At 46.4% G+C, this 12,382-nt stretch overlaps 1 protein-coding gene and 1 long non-coding RNA gene across 2 annotated transcripts in view; one reads left to right on the top strand and one right to left on the bottom strand.

The window, feature by feature from the left end:
• The window catches only part of CACNA1I (calcium voltage-gated channel subunit alpha1 I), an 842,691-nt gene that overhangs the window by 10,649 nt on the left and 819,660 nt on the right, over nt 1-12,382 (top strand). The window contains exon 2 of the mRNA XM_069231287.1: nt 8,001-8,296. Within this exon, the coding sequence (XP_069087388.1) occupies nt 8,022-8,296 (275 nt within the window). The 5' untranslated portion in view covers nt 8,001-8,021. The remainder of the gene's footprint in view (nt 1-8,000; nt 8,297-12,382) is intronic.
• Nucleotides 1-12,382, bottom strand: part of LOC138292589 (uncharacterized) — a 204,146-nt gene that overhangs the window by 46,507 nt on the left and 145,257 nt on the right. The gene's annotated exons all lie outside the window — the stretch shown is intronic.

Genomic DNA, 12,382 nt, shown 5'->3' with positions numbered 1-12,382 from the left:
TACTTTCGGCCTTTACGTTAACAGAACATTCAGTGCCTGATTCTGGATGGCTAAAACGTTTTTAAAAAGTATTACCATTCCTTCCCAAAGATCTTTGAACATCAATCAATTTTCTTTGCATAAGCTCCAACTTATACAGGATGCTGCAGCTCGTCTAGTATTAGGACTACCCGAGTCTGCCTCAGCTAGTGAGAGTCTTAGACAGCTACACTGGCTTCCTATTAGGAAGAAAATTACTTTCAAAGCGCCAATTCTGACCCATAAGGCTCTCCATTTCCAGGGATCTGGATACCTCCAATCCACTATTAGGTGGTACACTCCGAGCCGCCATTTAAGATCAGCTGGCCTTCAGAAGGTTCTAGTCACCCGCTGCAAGAAAGTTAGTAGGGGAGACAGGGCTTTTTCTGTGGCAGAATCAAAGCTTTGGATTTCTCTTCCAGAACATATTAGGAGGCTGAATGTTCATATATCCTTTCGTAAGCAACTTCGTAAGCAGCTTAAAACCTGTTTTTTTCCCAGTAAAATTTGGTCACTTTCACTCTGCTCTGCTTAAGTCGCTTTTCAGTGCTTCAATGCCTATGGCTGGAATGTGCTTTACAAATATAAATACAAAATACAAATGCAAACTAAAGGGTCAAACCTTGCCGGGGAACATCAACAAAAGCATCTCCTTGATTTGAGACAAGTGTATCACTTGTTATGATTCTAGCGCTTATATGCAGGGAGAATATTTACACTATGCTTTATACAAATTATTTTGTGTCAAGAACTTCATCTGTTGCAACAATAGTCGAAGGAAGGTCAGATAAAGTATGTACGAAACTGGTCCCTTGTTTGCAGTACCCCACCCGTTTTTGCCTGATATCTGATGCTAACTTGACTGAGAGTGTGCTGGGATCCTACTAATTAGCCCCCAGCACCTTTGTTCTTTCCCGAAAACTGTACAACTGTCTCACAATTGGCACACCCCTGGCACACAGCTAAGCCCATTGTAAAAGGTATCAGTGGTACCAAGGGCCCTGTTACCAGGAAGGGTCCCTAAGGGCTGCAGCATACATTGTGCCACCCTATGAGACTCCTCACCAAACACATGCACACTGCCAGTGCAGCTTGTATGTGTTGGTGGGGAGAAAGAGATAAAGTCGACATGGCATCCCCCTCAGGGAGCCATGCCCACCAACCACTGCCTTTGGCATAGGTAAGACACCCCTCTAGCAGGCCTTACAGCCCTAAGGCAGGGTGCACTATACCACAGGTGAGGGCATAGCTGTTTGAGCAATATGCCACTACAGTGTCTAAGTCCATTCATAGACATTGCAAGTGCAGTGTTGCCATATTAAGTACATGGGCTGGGAGTTTGTCATCACAAACTCCACTGCTCCATAATGGCTACACTGAGGTTTGAGAAGTTTGGTATCAAACTTCTCAGCACAATAAACCCACACTGATGCATGTGTTGGATTTATTACAAAATGCACACGGAGGGCATCTTAGAGATGCCCCCTATATTTTACCCAATTCTCTAGTGTAGGGCTGACTGCTCTGTCCCAGCCTGCTACTAGCAGACAAGTTTCTGACCCCATGGGGTAAGAGCCTTTGTGCTCTTTGAGGACAGGAACAAAGTCTGTTCTGGGTGGATGTGCTTCACACCTCCCCCACTGAAGGACCTGTAACACTTGGTGGTGAGCCTCAAAGGGTCAGGCCTCCTGTTACAATGCCCCAGGGCACTCCAGCTAATGGAGATGCCCGCCCCCGGACAAAGCCTCAATTTTGGTGGCAAGATTGGCTGGAAACTTAGGAAAAACAAGGAGTGACCACTTCAGCTGGGACCACCTCTAAGGTGTCCAGAACTGAAGTGACCCCCTCCCTGCAGAATCCTCCATCTTGGTTTGGAGGAGAGGGACCAATAGGGTTAGGCCTGAGTTCCCCTCCCCAAAAGGAGTGGACATTAGAAGGGTGTGGTCACCCTCAGGGACAGTAGCCATTGGCCCCTGACCCCTGTAACACCCCTAAATCCAGGGTTCAAGGGCCTCCCTGAACCCAGCTCACTATATTCCTGGTGACCTCACAAGAAAGAAGAAGGACTGCTAAGCTGAAACCCCAGCAGAGAAGAAGGAAGATGAAAACTGACTTGGCCCCCGCCCTACCGGCCCGTCTCCTGCTTCAAAGAGCCCTAGAAAAAAAAGCGACGCATCCTGTGGGTCCAGCAACTTCTGCCAAGCCTCCAGAGGACTGCCTCCATCACAGAGGACCAAGACCTCCCATGGACAGCAGCTCTGTCCAAGAAGAAACAACATCTAAGGCCTCCAGAGCCTACCCGGATCTGCGAGTCCTGACCACTCTGCACCCGATGCCCACAGCCCATGTCCATGTGGCCCAACTGGCTAGAGAGGATCCACAGGCGATTCGAAGCAAGTGCCCACCCTGAGTTGACCTCTCCTGTCCCCCACAACGAAGCCTGCAGTGTGAATCCAGGGGACCTTCTGACAGCGACAGCACCGGACAAAGATACCCGTCGTCAAAAGGTACACTGCACCCGCAGCCCCCTGGCCTTGGGGAACCCGACCTCTGGTGCAGCAACGTTCAGCAGGCGGCCCTCTTACTTGTCCAACCTGTGGTTTTCCGGAACCAACCCCCTGGACCCAGCCTGAAGCATCTAAGTGAGCCGTGGGGTCCCCTCATAGGAAAGCATTGGGAGCCCGATGCTGTGTTTGAATCCTGCACCCGGCAGGCCCTGTGTTACTGGTGGTGGGTGTTGAGGATAACTTTAACTCCAACCTGTGGACTTCCTAACCCCCAGAGACTGGACCTGTAAGTCTTGTACTTACCTGTATAACGTACAAACTTTTCTTCCCCCTACCTACCTGAACCAGCGACTCAACCTACACGTACCCCACAGGGCCCTACGCTCAGCAAAGCTCTCTCTCACAGAAGCACCCAGCATCAGGAAAACCAGAACAGGAGGACCCTCCTTTTCCTACCTCGCAGCCACCACCTGGAACGCCCTTCCTCTCCACATCAGACAAACCACCTCCGTCCTCAGCTTCACGAAGGAACTGAAGACATGGCTTTTTCAATAACCACCTCACCGGTATACGCTACTCTCCCCTCCCCCCCAGTGCCTTAAGACCCTAACGGGTGAGTAGTTGCACTTTACAAGTACTGATTGATTGATTCCCCACAGGAACTGTTTCCGAAAATTGCACTGACAACTTTTCTAACAGGTACTTGCCATTTATTCCAAAACTGTACAACTTGCCAATTTCAAAGTAATATTGATACATATGTGAAATACTTATTTATTGATGAACTTACCTGCAAGTTGAATCCTGTGGTTCTAGAAATAAATTAACAAAATATTCTACATAAAAACAATTGGTCTGGAGTTGTCATTGAGCGTGTGCTTCTTTCTTGTCTGTGTGTGTACAACAAATGTTTTGCACTACCCTCTGATAAGCCAAACTTCTCAACCACACTACCACAAAAGAGCATTAGTATTATCTACTTTAGCCTCTGGGGAACCCCTGGACTCTGTGCACACTATATCTCATGTTGATATAGTAAATACAGAGCCAGCATTCTACAAGGTGTTTCACAAAAAGAGGTTTTTGTGATGGTGCAATGCAATTTCTGTAGTTTGAGTATGAATCTACTAGTATTTTGTATTTTATTGGTGTTTGGAAAGCAGTGTTCAGGATGAGCATAAATTTCGCATGAAATACTTTGTAAGGAGGAATTATAATAATTATTTTTAGTGAAAATGGTATGCAATTATTATTTATTAATAATCATATATTATTAGGGTGTCTTGTGACTGCCCTTGCTCGCAGTGTCTTTCAGTTTGGGAAATACAGGGAGGGTCACAGGGAGAGCAAGACAGAGGGAACTGTTGTTTTTGTGCGGCTTCATTATTATTTCATGGCATTAAGTCGGCCTGTCTGCATTAGGAGAGCAGAGAAAGAGATTGCATCTGTGTGAATCTATAATTTAAGGCCTCTTTCCCCTGCCTTTTATGTGCAGAGAATAAAAAGCAGCAGCCCCTCCCAGCAGGCCTGCTAATTATCAGCCCCGGTCTATTCTCTAATTCAAAGCTTGACTTCCCTGCATTAAATATTAGAGGCATTTATTCAAAATTAAGAGCTTCTGCGAGAGCAGGTGTGGCCTGCGGATGTTTGAGTTCAGGGACCGCACACAGCTCTCTCAGTGCACCTCAGTCCTACCCAGAGGTACCCCATGATATTTCTGCACTGACACCCCTCACAGAGCTCTGCAATGCACTTCAGTCTTGTACTGAAGAATCTTCTTCTATTGAATTACTGAGGCCCACAACCAGCTGTGCCACTGAACCTTAGTCCTGACCTGCAAGACCCCTGTTAATTCAGTAAGGCACCCCCACACAGCTCATCCTGCAGTCTGAGCCATGAACCTCACTGGGCCGTAACAAGAGTGAACCATAATCCGTTCTGTGACATCAGCAGACTGGGCCTTGAAGCACTTTGTGACTTCATCACACGGGGTCATGGGAAACCGCTTAGTGATGTCATCAAACAGGATCATATACCGTTCTGTGACATTATCGGGCCACAAATGGGTCTGTGACCTCGTCACACTGGGTTATGAGCAGCTTTGTGGCTTTATCGGACTATGATGGCAACCACTCTGTGACATCCTCACTGTGGGTCATGAACTACTCTGTGACCTAGTTGTGTGGGTCATAAGCAATTTTTTATTTCATGGGTTGGGTGATGGACACCTTTGTAACTTCAATTAAATGGACCATAGACCACTTTTTGACTTCATAGTATGTTCAGTGGAAGCCCCCTATTTGAACTGATGTACCAGGTTTATGAACCATTCACTGCCTGTGCCCTGAGCAATTCTATGACTTAATAATTTGGATCCACTACCCATCTGGGATCATCAACCCGAACCATGGGCTCCTCTACGACCTCATAGCAGGGGGGCATAAACTGTTGAATGGTCTAATTAAACTCGGATTTAAACCACTCTGTGACCTCATTGTAGTGGGTCATGAGCTGCTCTGTGTCTTCAGTTGCTGGATCATGAACCATTTTATGATCTTATCACACTGAGGCATGAAGCCCTCTGTGACATCATCAATCTAGTTCATTAACCAGTTTGTGACCTCAAATACTGGGCCTACAAGCACTCCACAGCATCAGACAGGATGAGAAACAATGTGGTGACTTCTTCAGACTGGACCACGAGGAACCACTTTGTGATGCCTTTAGACGGGACCATGTACTATACCCTGTGTCATCATCAAGGTGGACCATAAGCCACTTGGTGATGAGCATCTCCAAGACCTGTTTGGACTGGCCATGAAGCACTCAGTGATGCCGTTGGTCTTTGCCAAGGGAATGCCCCTTTGTGAACTGATGTGATGGTCCATGAACTACTCCTTAGCGTCAGCAGTCTACTTTGTGATTGACTCCAACCTCATCAAGATGGCCCATGGAGAGCCAGTCTGTGCCTTCCCTTGGTTAGACCATTGGAAACTACTGTGTAATGTCAACAGACAGGACCATAAACCAGTCTGTGACCTTATCAGACAGGACCTTGAATCATCTGTGGCTTTATCGTACTGATCCACTAGCAGTTATACAACTTAATAAGACATAGCCATGACTCAATTTATGACCTCATCAATCTAGGCTATGGTTGCCTACTCTACAACACCATCATCGTGGGCCATAACCATTTAGTGGCTTTGGCAGGTTAGTTGCCAAAAACCTTTATGTAACCTCATTAAACCGGATCAAATAAATCCACTCTGTGACCACATCAATCTGGGCCAATAAAAGCCACATTGATCTCATCAGACTAGGGCCATAAGGGACCGCTCTGTTGCCTCATCTGTTAGGATCATGAGAGATCATTTCATGACACTACTAAGCTGGGCCACAAACCTTTCTGTGACATTAGGTCAGAGCCAAGAACACTCCTTGGTCTTATGGGATAGGGTCAGTAACCACTCTTTGACATCTTCAGACTGAGCCATGAACCACTCTTTGACATTAGACTGGACCATGAACCTCTCTGTTGCATCATCAGACTGGGCCTTGAAACGTTCTGTGACACCATCAGACTTGACCATGAGCAATTCTGTGATGTTATCTGTTTGGATCATGAACTGCTGTATGACGTTATCAGTGTAGGCCACACACTGCCCTGTAACTACCTCGACCTGGGCAATGAAGCGCTCTACGATACCAGAGTGGCCATAAACCGCCATTTGCTCTCAGCCACTAGGCCACGAACTGGTCAGTGACCTCATCACACTTGGTCATGCACTGATGCTATTCAGTCAGACACGAGGGGTCCCCTGGGTTCCCCTGACTAGACACTTGCAAGTCCACAGAGACTCAGACATCAGACAACACAATAATAGCAGGCTTCACTGCAGTCTCCCACTTACTGCTGAAACATTTGGCACTTACATGAAAAGCGTATTACAGCTATTTATTCCCTATCACTGTCGTCCCCCGTGCTCCTTCTCGCGCTTGCTCCCTCGCCTTCCCTCGTCTTCCATTTCTCCTCTCTGCCTCGCTCTCTCCCTCTCTCTCCCCCCTCTCTCTCTCACTATATCTCTTTTCCTTCTTTCCTCGCCCTTTCTTAATTCCTCTTTTCTCACTCTTAACTTACCCTTCTCCTTTACCTACCTTGTCCTTTCTTCCTCTTTTCGCTCTCCTTCTCTCTCCCTTTCTTTTTCCTTCTCCCGTGCATCACTCTTTCTCTCCCCAGTCTCCCCATACCCTCTCACACTTGATGTCTCTCTCTCACTCTACCTTTGCTATCTTTTGTCAACTATTTGATCTATTCTTTCATGTCCCTTCTGTTTGGCTCTCTTTCGTGGTTGTTCTCTGTCATGCATTTCTTTCTTCGCTATTTCATCAGGATTTATTGAAAGTGCTCCCTTTCCTATTCCTGTGTCTCCTTCAATCTCTTTCACAAACTCTCTCTTGTCTCTTCCTCTCACCCACAATTTTCCCTGTCTTCCAATCCTCTCTCTCTTTCTTATCTGTCTATATGTTTAATCCATTGCCCCCTCCACTCTGTCTGTATCTCGCTCCATGTCTCCCTCTCCTGTCATCATTGTCTCTCCCTTCCATCAGTATAACGCTCTATAGCTCCCCCTCATCCCTGTTTCTGTCGCTCTCCATCTCTCCCACGCCATACCCTTTCGGTCTCTCTGAACAATATCCTCTCCTTCTCTCTCTCTGTCTCTGCCCCGCTCTCTGATTTCTTTCTTTCTCTACTCTTCCTCAGTTTCTCTTTGAGTGTCACGGGCTCTTAAGTGTGATTTTATCTCCCTGCACAAAATAAAAATCTTGCATCACGGCGTTGGTTAAAGACCCTCTTTTAAATCACATACATGTAAAAAAGATGCAGTGGCATAAACCATACATGCAGAGGTGCAGAGTGTAATATACTATTATTTCTTGTGTGTTAGGGGGGTCATGACTCTCTCAAAGCTATGCCTCACACTCTCTTTCTCAATGGTTAAGGTCGTGCAGAGAGCAGACAGCTGCGTGGGAGTAACACCTGGTGTCCCCTCATAGTCATATGATGACACTGACTGACTCTTGGAGGGCGCAGAGACACCTATCGTCCAATAACAGTACGGCATTGGCTCAGGTCCTAAGAGAGTGACACCCAGTGTCTAGTCACAATACACCATTGGCTGAAGTCTTGAGGGATATCGACACTTGATGTTGCAATGCCCAGGAAGAGCAGCACCAAGTGACAGTATGGCATTGGCTGGTATGCTAGGATTGGTGGACACCACTGCATCAGTAACCCTTAGTCTTTAGTCTCTGTGACACTGGCTGAGGTCTTAAAGGGAACAAATATCGCAGTAACAGTGGCACTCAGTGCCAGTCAAAGTTTTTCATTGGCTAAAGTTTGTTTAAACTTTCTTATAAGGCACCAAAACTGTACAAACCTTTTCTTTCTCTCCCCTCTCCTCTCTCTCGTAGGATTCATCATCCTCTGCCAACATGGCTGAGCGGACCTCTGGCCCTCCGTCCCCCGCCTGCCCCTGCCGCTCTGGCACCCAATCCCCCATCTCAGGAATACGCCACCTGGATCATACGGACTTGGGTGCTCCCGAGCCACCGCCAGGACCCCTGTCTCCAGATTCGGCACTGCCCGAGGAGGTGGCCTCCCAGGTGGACCCTGACGTGCCCTACCCAGATCTGGCACCCGTTGTCTTCTTCTGCCTGAAGCAGACCAGCAGCCCACGCAACTGGTGCATCAAGGTCGTTTGCAACCCATATCCTCTCTGTGTGCAGTGCATTGGCACTCCGGCTACTGGTAATGTCAGGGGTCACAGTACAAAGAGCATTCATGCAATATGGTTAAGTTTTCTGCAATCTTGGGTGAATGTTTGGGAGGACCGCCTCTTGCACTGGGGATAGCAGTGGTGAAAAATAACCAACAGGATTCACTAGCATAACTAATGTGACTAGGCCCAAAACCTGCTTAAAGAATCCTACTTTAACAAAACAATTTGCGAATTCATGTGCTGTGGGAGAGGATGTGGCATTACTGCCAGGGCTGCCGACTTTGGAACTGGGGAACCAGGTTTGAGTCTCGAGGTGGGCTTAACATTTTGTGTTTGTCGCCAAATCGCTTAATCTAACGTTTATGAATGTGACTTTGTGAAATGTAACTGGTGCTCATGTAAAGCTCTCCAGTACCTTTCTGTCGAACTTGCACTATGTAAAACCGAAAAAAATGGTTGGGAAAATGTTGTTCAACTTCACAAGCTACACTGAAGTTAATTGAGGGTAGTTGCTACTTGCAATGGTGGTAAAGCCCTATCTTGTTTTGAAATTTTAGGAAGGAGGCAATCTTGTCAATGATAAGACATGACATTATAGTTATGGGTGTATACCGAAGGCCTCTAAGTGGGTAGAGTTGACCTTTTGGAAAAGCGCATATTTTTCTGATAGGCTCAGGCGATCCCATATAAGTGAGCTCTTTCAATTTGTCCCAGCAGTTCCCTTTCAGAGGCGACCAGCATGTTGAGGACATCTAGTGGCATGGCTTGACGTAGTGTCAGAATGTATTCTGGCTTTGTACACCGTGCCAGCAAAGACCCGCCTTCTTGCTCACTGAAGGGGACAGCATGTCAGATTACTCATCAAAAAGTGGTTAGCTTCAAACCTGGAGTGATGTGCCATCTGTGCAGCCTTCCCCCTGGCGGTGGAAGAGGCACACACACAGTTGGGCGTTGCTGCTCCATTCTTCACCAACCGCAACAATAAATTGGGTTGTTTTTATCCAAGGGTGCTCGTTTTGTCCTGGTACCTGATGGGTTCTTTGTTTCATTACCTTTTGCCAAATCATTCCTTCTACACTACCTCATTCTCTTCATTCCCTCTTTCTCTGAGGCCAGCTCCTTGGCTGACATATCCCTTCACCAGGGTCCTCCTCCATGAACTGAACCTTAATATTCCTCACCCCATTTAACTAAATATCTGTGTATTCTATCACCATAGGATTTCATTTTCAGGCCCTGGGGCAGGATTGGACCGCAGCTCCCACCTTGCATAGTCAATGTCCATATCTTATGGAAAGGGAATCAGAAACATTTAGGAGTGAATAGAACTGGCCCTCTGCTTAAAATCATGTAGAAGACCTTTTAATTGCACCGAATTCTAACCACAATATCTTCATTTTGTCTCTTAGTGCAAGATCAGTTGATCTGTAACCCCAACCCTTAACAGATCAACATTTGACCAAGCAAGATGGACATAGCTCCATTGTGAAAAGAAGCTTAAAAGTCACAGAACTCTTAGGTCTCTGAGGTTCACTGGCATAGGTGAGGAGACATGTGTTGAGAAGGCCTGTGGGAGTCCGTGTTTTGAAACTGAGGGAGGTTTAGCCGTGAATTTATTTGGGCTTTCAAAGTGGTTTGCGAGACCCCCTACAACACGCAGCTCAGTATATCTGTGTTCAAGGATACCTTATCGAGAGCTCCCCACATTCCTTCATGGGAAAACCAACTGCAGATGCAGTCTTTTCAAACTGCTTATTACGTTGCTCTGACTATGGAGATTAATTTGATATCTACCAGTCAGGCCAGCCTTTAATATGCACCTCTACTGCACCAAACATGAACACCTTCACTCCATCAGTGCACCAGCATAAACCTACCTTCTGGCCCTCATACAACATTTTCACAGACTCTGCCCTCCTGCTGACTCGGAACTCTTTCCCGGTCCCTCATCTACTTCTTACACACGTTTCCTTACCTCCAAAAATGCACTCTCTCCCATCCCTCACCTGCCACTGCCGCACCTGACTCTCCCTCTAGCACTACACATTCTCCTCATGCCACCAGCCCCTCATCTACCATTTTTACACTCTTCCCTACCTCTAACATAACACCTAGATGTAGCTGTTGCAACCCCTGGTCTGTGCCCACTCCCATCTGTAAAGTGTACACACCCCTAACCTCCACCACACCCCATCTACCACTTTCACACTCTGCCCTACCTCTGACACTGCACCCATCTGTACCTGCGGCTAACCTTCACGTTCTGCAGATGTTCCCCACTCTAAGGAGGGCAAGGGGGAGCTACCAACCACCACCCCAAACTACCCTTCCACACCATGACCTACCTCTAACACACGCCCTCCACCTTCCACCAGCTCCTGTCTACCACTTTAATACCATGTCCTCCTCAGTATCATAATGTCTGTCCCCACCTACCACTGTGCTTCACCTTATGAATAACACCTACTCTCTAAAGTGCACCCACCTACCACCACCTCTTATTTCCCACACACCCCTTCTAAAGTGCACCCACCTACCACCAACCCTTATTTCCCACACCACCCTTTCTGAAGTGCAACCACCTACTGCCACCCCTTATTTCCCACACACCCATTCTAAAGTTAACCCACCTACCGCAACCCCTTATTTCCCACACCACCCCTTCTAAAGTTAACCCACCTACCGCAACCCCTTATTTCCATCACCACCCCTTATAAAGTGCACCCACCTACCGCCACCCCTTATTCCCCACACCACCCCTTCTGAAGTGCACCCACCTACCACCACCCCTTATTCCCCACACATGCCTTCTAAAGTGCACCCACCTACCGCCACCTCTTATCTCCCAAACCACCCCTTCTAAAGTGCACCCAACTACAGCCACCTCTTATTTCCCACACTACCCCTTCTGAAGTGCACCCACCTGCCACCACTTCTCATCCTCCTCTTGCTCCGCCTCCTCTCTGACCACAACGTGTCAGTTCAATATGATATCTTATCTCCAAATTTCCATTCCAAATAGTGGCTACGTGATTATACATTGTTCAGGCGTCAACTATTTTAAAGTATTTTTATGATGACTATAACAGATTCTTTTGGCTTTACCAGGTGAGGGAAAGAAATGCCTGGAGATAAAGTGATTTGCCCAGAATCACAAACTTTGGTCAAGATGCAAACCAGGGGCTTGTACTTAGGTTTCTTGCCTGTAGGGCAAAGTGTTTGAAGACCATGCCACCTATCCACGGATTGGGTTCCTGTACTATTTTTTCTGATTTCTGGCTTGTGGCTTATCCTTCCGACTGAAAATATTTTTTTCAAATAGGTGACCCACTCCTTAATCCCAAATTCCAATTTTTGGCTTCAAATGATTTAGGGTGATTCTCTCACCTGTGGGAAGCACATAGTTACTAATTCATGAAGTAACTGAATTTTGTACATAACGTTGAAACGTTAGATTGTACTAGTTAATCTTTAATCATGTAACTATTAACAAATTCACCGTCGATTTCACGTATATCACGTCTTTGAGGGTGTCAACAAGCAACAAAGGCAGTAATAAACGCAGAATTCATTCTTTTATCATTGGCATCCAAGTTGATCAGGTTTGTTTTCACAACGCAGATGTTAAATATTTATTTTTACTGTTGAGGCATTTTAATCTGTACATAATTTGCGGCAATATTATAACGTATTTCGCTGGATTGTTAAATGTGGTGGCTACTTATCAAGGGCACTTCTTACTCAGACAGTTTTTAGTGGCTTTCAGTTAAACTTTTTGCATGTTGCAAAAGCATGCCTATTGTGATGTGATGTCTTTCTGAAAGGCTTTTATTGTCAAGAATTGTAAAAGTATTTATTTGGTCGGCGTTATTAAAATTCTATCATATCTCTACTTGCTTTAGGCCCCAGCCCTTTTAAGAATGGGCCTGAGATCTGTTATTCAAGGTACATTCTCGGGAGAGGTTTTAGGTTTGAAATGTTTGCAGATGGCCTGGCCTTGTCCGTATTTTTAAATGGCTCATCACCCAAACTCCAAATTATAATAAGAATAATGACCAAAGATGTGATTTGTAG

Source organism: Pleurodeles waltl, chromosome 4_2, assembly GCF_031143425.1.
Source record: "Pleurodeles waltl isolate 20211129_DDA chromosome 4_2, aPleWal1.hap1.20221129, whole genome shotgun sequence".
Taxonomy (NCBI): domain Eukaryota; kingdom Metazoa; phylum Chordata; class Amphibia; order Caudata; family Salamandridae; genus Pleurodeles; species Pleurodeles waltl.
Note: the sequence above shows the minus strand (reverse complement) of the source record. Positions and strands in the feature narration are given on the sequence as shown.